General features: G+C 37.6%; 1 protein-coding gene across 2 annotated transcripts in view; it reads left to right on the top strand.

Moving 5' to 3' along the window:
- Positions 1 to 16,284, top strand: part of CORIN (corin, serine peptidase) — a 179,849-nt gene that overhangs the window by 90,644 nt on the left and 72,921 nt on the right. Inside the window, exon 6 of one of the 2 annotated variants that reach the window (XM_037530071.2) lies at positions 9,506 to 9,619. The exons of the other annotated variant lie outside the window; for it this stretch is intronic. Coding sequence (XP_037385968.1) covers positions 9,506 to 9,619 — 114 coding nt within the window. The remainder of the gene's footprint in view (positions 1 to 9,505; positions 9,620 to 16,284) is intronic. 2 annotated transcript variants of the gene reach the window in all.

The following is a 16,284-nucleotide window of genomic DNA, read 5'->3' as shown; positions in this document are numbered from 1 at the left end:
AGAAATAAATCATAAAAAGAAGGCAAGGAAATATCCTACCTCATGGAGATTAAAAGCCACACTACTGGAAGACCACTGGACTAATGAGGAGATCAAAGAAGAAATTAAAAAAATTCTTTGAATTGAATGACAAGGAGGACACCAATATCCTAAATGTATGGGATGCAGCAAAAGCAGTAATAAGAGGAAAATATATAGCAATAGAAGCTCACATCAAAAAACAAGAAAGAACTCAAAGAAACAACCTAATCTCGAAGCTCAAAGATCTAGAAAAAGAACAACAAAAAAACCCCAAATCCAGTAGAAGAAAAGAAATAATAAAAACCAAAGCAGAAATAAATGAAATTGAAACTAAAAAAACAATCCAAAAGATCAATGAAACCAAGAGCTGGTTCTTTGAAAAAATCAATAAAATAGACAAACCCCTAGCCAGGCTCACAAAGGAAAAAAGGGAGAAAGCACAAATACACAGGATCATAAATGAAAGAGGAGAAATCACAACGGACACAGCAGAAATCAAAAGAATAATCAGTAACTACTATGAACAGTTATATGGAAACAAGTTCAACAATCTAGAGGAGATGGACAAATTCCTACAACTCTACAATCACCCAAAGCTAGATAAAGAAGAAATAGAACACCTAAACAGACCAATTACAAGCAGCGAAATTGAAATGGTAATTAAAAACCTCCCCAAAAACAAAAGCCCAGGACCTGATGGATTTACAAATGAATTCTACCAAACATTCAGAGACGAATTAGTGCCTATCCTTCACAAACTCTTCCAAAAAATTGAGAAGGAAGGGACAATACCAAACACGTTCTATGAAGCCAGTATTACACTAATACCAAAACCGAATAAGGACAACACAAAAAAGGAAAACTATAGGCCAATCTCCCTAATGAACACTGATGCAAAAATCCTCAATAAAATTTTAGCTATCAGAATCCAACAATGTATCCATAAGATAATTCACCACGACCAAGTTGGATTCATTCCAGGGGCACAAGGATGGTTTAACATCCGAAAATCAATCAATGTTATCCAACACATCAACAAAAAGAAATATAAAAACCATATGATAATATCAATAGATGCTGAGAAAGCTTTCGACAAAGTGCAACACCCATTCATGATAAAAGCCCTTGAAATTCTTGGGATACAAGGAACATACCTCAACATCATAAAGGCCATCTATGACAAGCCAACAGCCAGTATCATTCTCAATGGTGAAAAGCTGAAAGCAATTCCATTAAGATCTGGAACAAGACAAGGATGTCCACTCTCACCACTGCTTTTCAATATAATACTGGAAGTCCTAGCCAGAGCAATAAGACAAGAGAAAGACATCCAAGGAATCCAAATAGGAAAAGAAGAAGTCAAACTATCACTATTTGCAGATGATATGATAATATACATAGAGAACCCCAAAATCTCCACAGAAAAACTAATTCAACTCATCAGTCAGTTCAGTAAAGTGGCAGGATACAAAATCAACACGCAAAAGTCAGTAGCCTTCCTATACACAAACAATAAATCTGAAGAAGAAGAAATCAAAAAAACCACCCCTTTTATTATTGAAACAAAAAAAATCAAATATTTGGGAATAAATCTAACAAAAGAGGTAAAGGACCTATACAAAGAAAACTATAAAACACTGTTAAAAGAAATAGAAGAAGACACAAAGAAATGGAAAGACATCCCCTGCTCATGGATTGGAAGAATAAACATTATTAAAATGGCCATCCTACCAAAAGCAATATACAGATTCAATGCTATTCCAATCAAAATCTCAATGGCATTCTTCAAAGAAATAGAACAATTATTGATGAAATTCATATGGAATCACCAAAAACCCCGAATAGCCAAAGCTCTACTGAAAAAAAAAGAAGGAAATGGAGGCATCACACTCCCAGACTTCAAACTATACTACAAAGCCATAATCATCAAAACTGCATGGTATTGGAACAAGAACAGACATACAGACCAATGGAATCGAATAGAAAATCCAGAAATAAACCCACAGATTTATGGTCAACTAATCTTTGACAAAGGAGCAAAGACTATGCATTGGAGCAAAGAAAGTTTGTTCAATAAATGGTGCTGGGAAAACTGGGTCGCTACATGCAAAAGAATGAAGCTTGACCACTACCTCACACCATACACAAAAATCAACTCAAAATGGATTAAAGAACTAGACATAAGACCTGAAACCATAAAATACATAGAAGGAAATATAGGTGAAACACTACGGGATTTGCACATCAAAGACATCTTTACAGACAGATCACCCAAAGCAGTGATAGTGAAGAGAAAGATAAACAGCTGGTACTACATCAAATTAAAGAGCTTCTGCACAGCAAAAGAGACAATAACAAAAACAAAGAGAAACCCCACCAACTGGGAGAACATTTTTGCACCCAACACTAATGATAAAGGACTGATCACAAAAATCTGCAAAGAGCTGATGAGACTCAGCAACAACAAAGAAAATAATCCAGTCAAAAAATGGGCAGAAGAGCTAAAAAGAAACTTCTCTGAAGAGGAAATGCAAATGGCCAACAGACATATGAAAAAATGTTCAACATCACTTGCAATCAGGGAAATGCAAATCAAAACTACCATGAGATACCATCTCACACCAGTGAGAATGGCACATATTAAAAAACTAGCAACAACAAATGTTGGCGAGGATGTGGAGAAAAAGGAACTCTTCTGCACTGTTGGTGGGAGTGCAAACTGGTCCAACCACTATGGAGAGCTGTGTGGAGATTTCTGGACCTACTAAACATAGAGCTTCCATATGATCCAGCAATTCCACTCCTAGGTATTTACCCAAAGGACACAGAAACATCAATTCCAAAGAGCACCTGCACCCCTATGTTTATAGCAGCACTGTTTACAATAGCTAAGCTTTGGAAACAACCCAAATGCCCAAAAGTAGATGACTGGATCAAGAAGATGTGGTACATATATACCATGGAATATTACTCAGCATTCAAAAAAGATAAACACATGCAATTTGCAGCAACATGGATGGCGCTGGAAGGGATCATGCTAAGCGAAATAAGCCAAAAAGAAAAAGGAAAATACCGGATGGTCTCACTCATAGCAGGAATCTAGAAAACTTAAATAAGGGACCAGGAAAATGAATATAAGAAAGTGAAAATCAAAATCAACAAAAAACTATGAACCAGAGACACTTTTTGGGGGGAGGGGGGCGGGAGGGGAAGGATTGGGGTCAGAATGGGGCGTTTGCAATTGTATGGGGGAATATAAAAATAAAATTTAAGATTAAAAAAAAAAATAAAAAAATAAAAATCCACTGAGTGGGTTTTTTTCTATTTTATACTGTGACTTGCAGTATGATGACAACCACTTTCTAAACTCTACCTTCTATCAGAGTGCTACCAACAGATATGTTTTTGTTTCCTGCTTATGATTTTTTGACAATTTTACAATGACTGATTTTCCTGTAGCATGATAGATCTATCATGCTGTTGGACAGGCAATAATTATATGTCACTTTAATTTTAAGGAATTTAAGCTGAAGGCCAGATGGCAGAGTTTCATTGAATCAAAGATAGCTTTGTTTCAGAGGAGAAAGTGAGTTGAGGAAGACTTGGACTGGAGGGCATTTCATTTGGGGAGGTGTTTTGAACTTCCTTTGAACATTTTTTGATGAAGATGTTTTCTCACTAAGTAGAACATGGAATATACTAGCTGAGTGACTTGGAATTAGAGACTTGCATGTAGTGAAGGGATTGGTTTTACCTTGTCTTTGCGGTAAGATGGTTACCACCGTCGTAAGAGATGAAGTCACTGTGGCAGAATCTCAGGTGGAAATGGCTGCAGGGCAGCTAGGCAAACTAAGTCTGTGGCCATGTTCCTGTACTCTGATTTGGCCCAGATACAGTGGAGTATCCTGTCTAGCATAAACCCCAAGGTTAAGACCCATGACCCTGTCATAGTTTTCTGAGAAATTGAAAGTTAGAGTTCCTTTCTTGGTTCTTCCAGGTGCCCATTAAATCCTGTGGGTTCTTGTACCATCCTTAACGAAGTCAAAGCCCATGCGCAATATGCCTGAATAATATTTCTTTTTTTTTTTAAACATGTTTTTTTTTAAGATTTATTTATTTTATTTATATAAGCACTGGGTACAGTCAGAAGTGCAGGAGGGTGAGAGAATTCACTAGAGCCTGAGCGGGGAGCAGAGCAGGCAGAAGGACCAAAGTACAATGCTGAGGGGAGCAGCGGGCGGCAGGAGAGGTCTGGGCGCCATGTGGGACCCTCCTCTGGTGGCCGGGGAGCAGCCGGGGATTGAACCAGCACTGCAGAGGCTGCGGGCAGCTTCACAACCCAGCGCTCAACCACTGTGCCACCGGGGAGGCCCTGCATAATATTTCTTATCACTTTTTTGAGTGGAAACATATGTGTCACTTTGATTTTAAAAAATAAAGTGATGTGATATTTTAAGCACTTAAGGGTGACAGGATTAGATTTACCTGCCACTATACCTTTAAGCTAGGGTCTTCTGAGTCTATTTGGTTCCAGGTCTCACTGCTCATGCTTGCTTCACAGGTTTTATATTTTTCCTAAACTGCCTGACCTACCACCCTACATATATCAAAAGTTTTTCACCTTATGTCCCATTCTTCCAAGTCTAAAAATAATGAAAAGCTAAGCAGCTTATAATTAAGAACTAAATATTCATAATCCAAAAAATGAGTTTAAATGTAAGCTCTCAGACTTTAACTCAACACTAAAAATCCTAAGGCCGATCTGATTTTCTCACTCGCTTTGGGCAGCAAAATCCAAATGCAAAGGAAATTTGACATGAAGCTAAATGTATAAAGCAGATAACAGTGATCTCTTTGGTTGAAATGGAGTAAAGCTGAGATGGAGAAATGAAATATTTACTATATGTCTTGCAGATGTTGAAGAAGATTAAAAGAAATAGGACTTCTCACTTAGACAGATACTTCCTCAGGGTAAACCACATCTCAGTGAGGGGATTAGAAGGACAAAAACATACAAGACTGGCTACATTTTCAGATTGTAAATACATTCCTGATTGATGCTCCCCCATCCACGAGCTCCTGTATCTTCGAGTCATTTTTGATCAGAACCTACCTGTGAGCAGAACGTAGTACCACTCTAGGCTCCTGGCAAAGAATTTATGAACACAAAAGCATTGAAAAACACTTTTTACCCCATATCTTTTTGTAGGCTGCCAGCCAACTACTTGTTCTCTTTTGCCTCAAAAGAGTTGTCCTTCTTTTCGGAACTACTACCCCATCTCTCAAACTCTCTTGACTTCACTGCAGTCAGACTTTTGCTCTCACCACTCCATTGAAAAGGCTCTTGTCAGGGCCTCCGCTGACTCCACATTGCCACGTCCTGTTGTCACCAGTTGCATCTTCCTCTACCTATCAGCAGCATTGGGTGTAATCATTTCCTCCTCTATCATAAACTTGTCTGCAATAAGTTTCCAGGATCCTACATTCACCTGCTGGTTTCCCCCCCATCACACTGGCAACCTTTGTAAATGGTAAGAGCAGTATGCAGAATGGAAGGCGAATGGGTTCTTCATGCAGGCTCAGCTGATGACGTTCAATGCCAGGCTGACTTTCTTTTCAGAGGTAGACTTGATCCTGGGCTTCAAACTTTAAGCAACAGCACCAAGACAGACTGAATGAGGACACTATAAGTCAGTGATTGGAAGGTAATTGCTGAATAATACTCTGAAAGTTAACAACCAGAGTAATGAGAATATTTGCCAATATAAATGCTGTTCACAACAGATAGGCAGAGAAATCTGAGTCCAGGAAGTAGATACAGAAAATCTAAAGGTCATTTCAGGCTATGGATATTATTTCAGCAGTTCGTTATCAGAGACAAGAGTACTAAAAGAGCTATCATACCTATGGCAGCATACTCTTCACAATCCTTGGAATTCTGAAGTCTAGCTGATTCGTAACTGTCTCTATTATCTGGACGTGTAAACTAGTGTCTTGGCAATATACCTTCATATGCTGCTGTTGTCACATTAATATTAACTAATTGTTACACATGAAAATAAATGGAAGTCAACTTTGGTGGTGAAGCATCTTTAGTTTGCAAGAGAATGTATCAGATGATGCACAGTACAAGACATGCTACTTGAATGTAGGGAATTATTTTTCTTCACTGCTCCCTAAGGTGCTGCAATATATACAACCCATAGTAATCACTCAGTTAATATTAGTTCATTCAATGAATGAATATTCCATTGATTGTCTGCTATTGATTTAAAGTCCAACAGAAACCTCCCAGCCTTATGGATGATTCCAGTGGTGATGGGGTCAAAATGTTAAAGCTGGATTTCTCCTCAGGGAATCTCCCTTTGTCATCCTAAGGGCTAAGTCAAAAGGCTGTTTGAAGATGATTGTTATAAGACAGTGAAATTGATGGTTGGAAAAAATCTCTGCAGACACTTGTAAATTGCTTTCTAGAACTGTTCTCCAAAAAACCCAAAGTTAACATGGAATGTCATCTCATCTGATCCAATTCACCTTGAAGGCAGACATTTATTTTTTAATTAGATAAAAAGATAATGACAAATTTGATCTTTTTCTTGAACCTGGCGCTGTTGTGCTGACCACATGTCAAGTGCCTACATAATTGTCCCTGTACTAGAAACGGGTTGGGTGTGGTGTGGAGGAGGTGGGCCGGGAGCCCACCCTTCACCATTATGGACTGGTTTTCACCTTTTCCAAGCTACCTGGCTTTGAGCAATAGCTGTCAATCCCCTGAGACTCCATTCCATGATGTGTAACTACCACTCCTCCTCACAAAGTTGTGATTAGAATGCTGCCTGTGTTCTGGGCTATTTGCAAGTAGATATGTTTGTGAAGCATTTTGTGAGTTGGACAGCTTTGCACAAAAAAAAAAAAAATGAAAATTCTGATTATGGGGTAAGGAGGAATGAGATACTATACAAAAGTTGTCCTAACTTTGGGCCTCCCCTGGTGGCACAGTGGTTGAGCGCTGGGCTGCAAGCCTGCCGGCAGCCTCTGCAGCACCGGTTTGTTCCCCAGCTGCCGGCGAGGGTCCCACAAAAAAACAAAAGTCCTAACTTTACTAAAATAATAATGAAACTATGAACTTTCAAAGAAAAAAATGAGAGTAAAGGAATTATTTCCAGTATCTTAAAACCATGAGCAACCACACCTCCCTCGGAGGAGCACACAAAAGAAATCAATTTCTGCAGAATCAGCCAAAACAGGGAATATCAATAATCAAAACAATGCCAGCAATGCCATGTTTTAAATTTGATCCAGATTTGATCTAACATACACAAAAGCTGGCTTTACTGGAGTAAAATATATAGGGTTTTAAAGAGGAAATCTAGATGTAAAGAGCTTTTTAATCTTGAGCTTTCAGCTACATTTCCCAAGGAATCATCAGAGCCATAAGGTGGGGAATGCAATAATTCTTCTGAGGCATTGCAGCTTCTGAAATGCAGACAGATGGAATTTCTGTACTCTCCAGTATAATATAGAAACACTCTCACACTAGGATAAACACTTATTCTTTGAAAATTTCCTCTTAACGCAAGAGGCTATTGTATAGACTGGCCAGTAAAACCTTAGTGTTTTGGCTTTTCATTTTATATCTGGTTTCCTGTGTACCTTTTAGAAGTCTGTATTTGTAGCGACAGGAATGCATTTCTTTGCTGAATCCTCTAAGATGATAAAAAATATAAAGATGCTGAATATTTTGCCAGTAGAAATCCATAGATGTCGATTGTATTGATACTGAAATTGTGGGATGTAAGGGGAAAACAGACTTTTGTAGTTGATCTTGTGAAGAATATGATTCAAATAGGATCAAAAGAAACTGACCAAATCAGCTCACACTTTATGTTCAGCAAATGGAAACACTCGTTTCTTTGATAGTGTTGGAAAATAATCCACTAATTACATTTTTTTCCCCCTTGCTTTGTGGCAACATGTTGTGTTCCATTCAAGATTGAGGTGACTTTTCCCTGTTAGATATTTAGAACCTCCTGAGCCTTGGAACCTGGAGACTATGAGCGAAATGGGCTTCACACTAGGAGTGTTCAGTCTGCACTTCTCTATTTCCAATGCTTAGGCAAAGTGTTCTGTAGTTCCTGTTTTTCTTTAGTCAAAAATTTCCTGTTTTTCTTTAGTCCTGTTTTTCTTTAATCCTGTTTTTCTTTAGTCCTGTTTTTCTTGATAGTCATCTTATCAAGGAGTACATGTTTCAGGGAGTGGTGACAGTGAGCAGGCAGCTGCCCACACAGCTGACGAAGGGCTGCACTAGCTTTAGTGGAGGGAGGAAGGTGGGAGAGAGAGACACCAGGAGGAAGACTGAGAAAAGTTTTCAAAGGTTGTGTTTTTCTATTGTTACTCGGAACTCACAATAAGTCGATTTTTTTCCGAATTAAAAAAGTAGGATATGGTCATTGGAAAAGCATTTGTAAAAAGTGAAGTAAAGTACAATGAAGAAATAAAAATTACTTTTGAGCCTAAAAGCAGAGTTATGGTACTTTTGATATCCTTTCCAAGTCAAATTATGTTATACTTTTTGAGAACCAAATGGTGTTTTTCCACTTAAACTATCTTGAACTTTGTCCCAGGACATTAGGTATTTTTTACAGCACACTTTTCAGTGGTTTTCACAGTATACCTTATTTGGAGGTACAAAACTATTGCAAAAAAAATTTTATAGTTTCCTCATTTAAGTCACAATGGTAAAACAGTCTTTAAAATAAAAACTTGCATGCATTCATAAAAATTTCCTTTGTATGAAGTCCAAGATTAAAAAAAATTCTGGGTCAAAGTTTATGGATATTTAAAAGATGTTTGATGCACTTACCAAATATTTAAGTATATTTTAATATTTTGAACTGATTTATCCTCATTGAATGCTTTTTTAAAGAAATCTTTCTAGCTTATTATCTTACCTTGGTATTCACTTGTTATTTCATTTTCATTATACCATAATTGCTGACATTTTTTTAGCTGGCATTTTATTAAGGTAAGTAAAGACATTTCAAATATAGGACATGGGTTCTCTTTGCCTGTGGTCAAATGCACATCAACTGACTCTTTTTACATAATTTTCTCTGCCAACTTGAGTAGTAATTTAGGAGAGAATTTTTACAAATGTTTTTTCAGTTAATATCACTTCACATTGAAATAATTTGCAGTTATTAAAAATATATTCCCTTTGGGTATTTTGTCTACATAAATTATACAACCCTTGAGCCTTCTGTTTTGATTTTCTCAGGCAAACAGGCTCTGTGTCATCCCCAGGTAATCTCACAATGTTCTAGAAGACCCAAGAAACAATGGACAATAAAACTGAGGGAATTTAGAAGTAACTTAGTTGAAAAACAAGGGACGGTTTTATCTTTGTTGTTTACTTATCTCTCCTAATTTTAAAAAAAGAAATAAAGTTCCATTTCAACATTGTTTTTCTGCCCGTTTTTTCCAGTGCTGTGTGGAGGGGGTGATAGCTTCCTGTGTACCAGTGGGATCTGTGTCCCCAGGAAACTGCAGTGTAACGGCTACAATGACTGCAATGACTGGAGTGATGAGTCTCACTGCAGTAAGTGCCGGGCTGCTGGGCTTGGTCTCTGGGCACAGAAATTCTATTTAGGGACCTGGAAACCAAAGGCATTCCATTGTTGCATCCTGACAACCACCCATCACTTGTGTAAACGAGTTTCCTTGGCCTTTCTAAAGTGAGCAAATGTGTTTATCTTCTCCCAGTGTGACAGCAGTGTGTTTGCACACCTTTCAAAGGCCTGATTTCATCAGGGACACCAGAGCTCCCTGCCATATCAGAACAGGTCAGGGACTGAAGTGGTTGTGCATAAAGTGTCTTAAAATTGGGAGAAAGCTTTTTGTTTATTTTATTTGGGTGAGGATTTTTTATTTTTGTTTTTAAAGCTTTGAGTGTAAATGTCAACTTATTTTTAAAATGACATTTTTTAATTGGAAAGTTTTTTACCTCCATGATTCTTAATATTTATGACAGAGCAGGTACAAAGCTGCTTGTTTGTTTATACTGCTTGTTTGTTTAAACCAGGAGGGAGTTGATGGCCTTAACTGTTTTAAATCCATGCATAGGTAAGCTCAGCCTTAAACAGCCTCAATTTGCTTACTATTAACTTGATTAGTTTTTTTGTTTGTTTTTTTTTAACTGAATTGGTTGGTTGGTTGTCCAATATTGCATTAGTCTGCTTGGGTTGTCTTACAGCTGCCACAGACTGCATGGCTTAAACAGCGGACATTTATTTTCTCACATTTGTGCAGGCTGGGGAGTCCCAAGATCAAGGTTGAACAGGGTTCAGTATTTGGTGAAAGTTTTCTTCCTGGCTTATAGGCAGCTACCACTTCCTGGTATGCTCACATGATCTCTTTGGAGAAGAGATGGTAAAAATGAGAAAGGGAGAAAAGTGGGAGGGAGCTCTGGGAGCTCATCCTTTTATCTGGGTCCTGGCCCTATTGAATTAGGACTCCACCCACATGACCTCATTTAACCTTTATAACATTTTCATATCCCTTATCTCCAAATACCTTGGAGATTAACGCTTCCAAATTAGGCCTCAAAATTTGGGAGGACACATACATTCAGTCCATCACAAATATATATTCAGCTTTCAACTTTGTTTGCAGTTATGCAACAGATCAAAAGGAAAAATTAGCCTCTAAAATACATTGCTGGACCTGCATCCAAAACAACCATATACAATTATGTTTTCATGGTTTTTGAATGGCTCCGTGGTCAGCAATAGTTACTGTGGCGGGGTGGGGGTGGGGGGGTGTTGGGCGGCAGGGAAGCTGTGTTTACTGCCTGTAGGGGTTGCCCAGACTCAATTGAGAGCTTCGGCTCTCTTCTGTTTACCAGGTCAGCCCACTGAAGGTTAGGATGCTGGTCTGTCATAATGTTTCAAAGGCAGTTTATTATGGCAATATTTCAAGTCAGTGTTTTCCAAACTGGTATTCTAGTAGCTGAGACTTGAAAGAAAAAAACAAGTTTTGAGAAATTCTATCAGATCTACCTATTAGAGTTAAAATATATGCTTGTGTATTAAAGGTTCTGAGAAATCCTGCACTCTAAAAAAAGACATCAATTTTGCATAATTTGGTATTTCCTCAAAATTATTTGCTCAGATATACCTTCACCTTTATGTATTTGTATATTTATGCTATGCATTTATTTAGTTTACATAATATCTGACATTCTTTTTTTAATATCTGACATTCTTTTTTTTTTTCTTCTTCCCCTTCTCTTTATTTTTTTTTTTAATATTAAATTTTATTTTTATATTCCCCCATACAATTGCAAACGCCCCATTCTGACCCCAATCCCTCCCCTCCCGCCCCCCACCCCCAAAAAGTGTCTCTGGTTCATAGTTTTTTGTTGATTTTGATTTTCACTTTCTTGTAGTTATTCATTTTCCTGGTCCCTTATTTAAGTTTTCTAGATTCCTGCTATGAGTGAGACCATCCGGTATTTTTCTTTTTCTTTTTGGCTTATTTCGCTGAGCATGATCCCTTCCAGCGCCATCCATGTTGCTGCAAATTGCATGTGTTTATCTTTTTTGAATGCTGAGTAATATTCCATGGTATATATGTACCACATCTTCTTGATCCAGTCATCTATTTTTGGGCATTTGGGTTGTTTCCAAAGCTTAGCTATTGTAAACAGTGCTGCTATAAACATAGGGGTGCAGGTGCTCTTTGGAATTGATGTTTCTGTGTCCTTTGGGTAAATACCTAGGAGTGGAATTGCTGGATCATATGGAAGCTCTATGTTTAGTAGGTCCAGAAATCTCCACACAGCTCTCCATAGTGGTTGGACCAGTTTGCACTCCCACCAACAGTGCAGAAGAGTTCCTTTTTCTCCACACCCTCGCCAACATTTGTTGTTGCTAGTTTTTTTAATATGTGCCATTCTCACTGGTGTGAGATGGTATCTCATGGTAGTTTTGATTTGCATTTCCCTGATTACAAGTGATGTTGAACATTTTTTCATATGTCTGTTGGCCATTTGCATTTCCTCTTCAGAGAAGTTTCTTTTTAGCTCTTCTGCCCATTTTTTGACTGGATTATTTTCTTTGTTGTTGCTGAGTCTCATCAGCTCTTTGCAGATTTTTGTGATCAGTCCTTTATCATTAGTGTTGTGTGCAAAAATGTTCTCCCAGTTGGTGGGGTTTCTCTTTGTTTTTGTTATTGTCTCTTTTGCTGTGCAGAAGCTCTTTAATTTGATGTAGTCCCAGCTGTTTATCTTTCTCTTCACTATCACTGCTTTGGGTGATGTGTCTGTAAAGATGTCTTTGATGTGCAAATCCCGTAGTGTTTCGCCTATATTTCCTTCTATGTATTTTATGGTTTCAGGTCTTATGTCTAGTTCTTTAATCCATTTTGAGTTGATTTTTGTGTATGGTGTGAGGTAGTGGTCAAGCTTCATTCTTTTGCATGTAGCGACCCAGTTTTCCCAGCACCATTTATTGAACAAACTTTCTTTGCTCCAATGCATAGTCTTTGCTCCTTTGTCAAAGATTAGTTGACCATAAATCTGTGGGTTTATTTCTGGATTTTCTATTCGATTCCATTGGTCTGTATGTCTGTTCTTGTTCCAATACCATGCAGTTTTGATGATTATGGCTTTGTAGTATAGTTTGAAGTCTGGGAGTGTGATGCCTCCATTTCCTTCTTTTTTTTTCAGTAGAGCTTTGGCTATTCGGGGTTTTTGGTGATTCCATATGAATTTCATCAATAATTGTTCTATTTCTTTGAAGAATGCCATTGAGATTTTGATTGGAATAGCATTGAATCTGTATATTGCTTTTGGTAGGATGGCCATTTTAATAATGTTTATTCTTCCAATCCATGAGCAGGGGATGTCTTTCCATTTCTTTGTGTCTTCTTCTATTTCTTTTAACAGTGTTTTATAGTTTTCTTTGTATAGGTCCTTTACCTCTTTTGTTAGATTTATTCCCAAATATTTGATTTTTTTTGTTTCGATAATAAAAGGGGTGGTTTTTTTGATTTCTTCTTCTTCAGATTTATTGTTTGTGTATAGGAAGGCTACTGACTTTTGCGTGTTGATTTTGTATCCTGCCACTTTACTGAATTGATTGATGAGTTGAATTAGTTTTTCTGTGGAGATTTTGGGGTTCTCTATGTATATTATCATATCATCTGCAAATAGTGATAGTTTGACTTCTTCTTTTCCTATTTGGATTCCTTGGATGTCTTTCTCTTGTCTTATTGCTCTGGCTAGGACTTCCAGTATTATATTGAAAAGCAGTGGTGAGAGTGGACATCCTTGTCTTGTTCCAGATCTTAATGGAATTGCTTTCAGCTTTTCACCATTGAGAATGATACTGGCTGTTGGCTTGTCATAGATGGCCTTTATGATGTTGAGGTATGTTCCTGGTATCCCAAGAATTTCAAGGGCTTTTATCATGAATGGGTGTTGCACTTTGTCGAAAGCTTTCTCAGCATCTATTGATATTATCATATGGTTTTTATATTTCTTTTTGTTGATGTGTTGGATAACGTTGATTGATTTTCGGATGTTAAACCATCCTTGTGCCCCTGGAATGAATCCAACTTGGTCGTGGTGAATTATCTTATGGATACATTGTTGGATTCTGATAGCTAAAATTTTATTGAGGATTTTTGCATCAGTGTTCATTAGGGAGATTGGCCTATAGTTTTCCTTTTTTGTGTTGTCCTTATTTGGTTTTGGTATTAGTGTAATATTGGCTTCATAGAACGTGTTTGGTATTGTCCCTTCCTTCTCAATTTTTTGGAAGAGTTTGTGAAGGATAGGCACTAATTCGTCTCTGAATGTTTGGTAGAATTCATTTGTAAATCCATCAGGCCCTGGGCTTTTGTTTTTCGGGAGGTTTTTGATTACCATTTCAATTTCGCTGCTTGTAATTGGTCTGTTTAGGTGTTCTATTTCTTCTTTATCTAGCTTTGGGTGATTGTAGAGTTGTAGGAATTTGTCCATCTCCTCTAGATTGTTGAACTTGTTTCCATATAACTGTTCATAGTAGTTACTGATTATTCTTTTGATTTCTGCTGTGTCCGTTGTGATTTCTCCTCTTTCATTTATGATCCTGTGTATTTGTGCTTTCTCCCTTTTTTCCTTTGTGAGCCTGGCTAGGGGTTTGTCTATTTTATTTATTTTTTCAAAGAACCAGCTCTTGGTTTCATTGATCTTTTGGATTGTTTTTTTAGTTTCAATTTCATTTATTTCTGCTTTGGTTTTTATTATTTCTTTTCTTCTACTGGATTTGGGGTTTTTTTGTTGTTCTTTTTCTAGATCTTTGAGCTTCGAGATTAGGTTGTTTCTTTGAGTTCTTTCTTGTTTTTTGATGTGAGCTTCTATTGCTATATATTTTCCTCTTATTACTGCTTTTGCTGCATCCCATACATTTAGGATATTGGTGTCCTCCTTGTCATTCAATTCAAAGAATTTTTTAATTTCTTCTTTGATCTCCTCGTTAGTCCAGTGGTCTTCCAGTAGTGTGGCTTTTAATCTCCATGAGGTAGGATAGTTCCTTGCCTTCTTTTTATGATTTATTTCTAGTTTGATGCCTTCGTGGTCAGAAAAGATGGTTGGTATGATTTCAATCTTGGTGTATCTGTTGATGTTTGTCTTGTGCCCCAGTATGTGATCGATCCTGGAGAATGATCCGTGTGCGCTTGAGAAAAATGTGTACTCCGTTTTTTTTGGGTTTAGTGTTCTATAGATGTCTGTTAAGCCCAAATGCTCTAGGTCCTTATTTAGAGCTTTAGTTTCTTTACTTATTTTTTGTCTTGTTGATCTATCCATTGTTGAATATCTGACATTCTATGGAACTTTAGTTATGTTATGAATAAGTTTAGAAATGTTTTCAGTGAGACATTTGTTTTTATTTGAAGTTCTCTTCAGAAAAATCTATGGCACATAATTTTCCATGAAGAACATTTTTTACAGGATGTATAATTACATGAGGGAGTTAGGAGAAACTCCATGCTATGGATTTAGGAGAAAATATTGTATGAAATAGCCCAGTAGGGATTTAAAATGATTCAATGAAATTATATTCAATTTGGGCCTCCCTGGTGGCCTACGGGCTAAGCCTCAGTGCTATCAACACAACAGCGTGAGTTCGATCCCCGGCCAGGGAGGTGACCCACATGGCGCAGCAGACCTCTGCTGTCTCACCTGCTGCTCACCTCAGCAGTGTATTTCAGTAGATTCTCCTGTCTGCTCCCCACGCAGTCTCTGATGAATCTTTTTATCTCCCGCACCTGTGGTCTACACCCCAGGTCTTCTATGCCATATATATATATATATATATATATGCCCAATTTATGGAAATTGTGGTGAACTACCTTGTTTATCTCCCAGTTATAGCCCACATTATGCATTCTTAAATCGTGTGTGTGCCTCTGCTCTGGATCGTGGCTCAACACTGGCTTCATCATTATGTTCCTCTGTTACACTGAGCACAGCACTTTAAACAGTGAGTGCTTTCAGCTGCATTTGTTGAAATTGAACTTGAGAGAATAAATTTTCCTAGTCAGTGACTGAACAAAATGTTATTATTACTCTGTAAGGCAAGTAGCAGTGGCCTAGAAACTGGAGGGTTTATTTATTATTTTCTTAAGAATTGCCCTCAAAAAATGAACTGGTTTAGTTGAGAAAATAAACCCCTTCAAAATACTTGTTTATGAAAACACTATATTAGACACTGAAGGTTTGTGTGTAATTGTGTCTGACCTTACAACGACATCTGCCTCTGAGCATTAACATTCTATACGCTGGCATTGCACCATGCATGCTTATAGAAGGTGTCACTCCCCTGTTGTCACTACCCTGTCATGAAGGAATAGTGTAGATCTGAATTAAGGTATGGATGCAAATCAGAACATCCATGCAGCCCGTCACTACTCCTGCCTGGAGAAGGAGATTTTGCTGGACATTCCCAGTGATGAACAAAAACAAATGCTGGCTTCCTAGTTTCTGGTGGTTACAGGAGGGAGACAGCAAGAGGAGATCATACTTCTATGGCTTAGATGCAAAATTGATCCCCTGCCAAGCATTTTCCTGCCTTTATAACACTGCTCAAATTAGGTATGTCAATAGTTTATTGAGTTTTTAAGTCATCTTCAAAGTAAGGCAGAGAAGGGATTTACTGTTTGTGAATTCCTTAATCAACTATAGCAGAAGCTTTCCTATATGATTTAATTATCAGCAGA

This window comes from Talpa occidentalis, unplaced genomic scaffold (genome assembly GCF_014898055.3).
Source record: "Talpa occidentalis isolate TD23 unplaced genomic scaffold, MPIMG_talOcc4v2.1 talOcc4.6, whole genome shotgun sequence".
Classification (NCBI taxonomy): domain Eukaryota; kingdom Metazoa; phylum Chordata; class Mammalia; order Eulipotyphla; family Talpidae; genus Talpa; species Talpa occidentalis.
The sequence above is the reverse complement of the archived record's forward strand: the minus strand, read 5'-3'. Positions and strand labels throughout refer to the sequence as shown.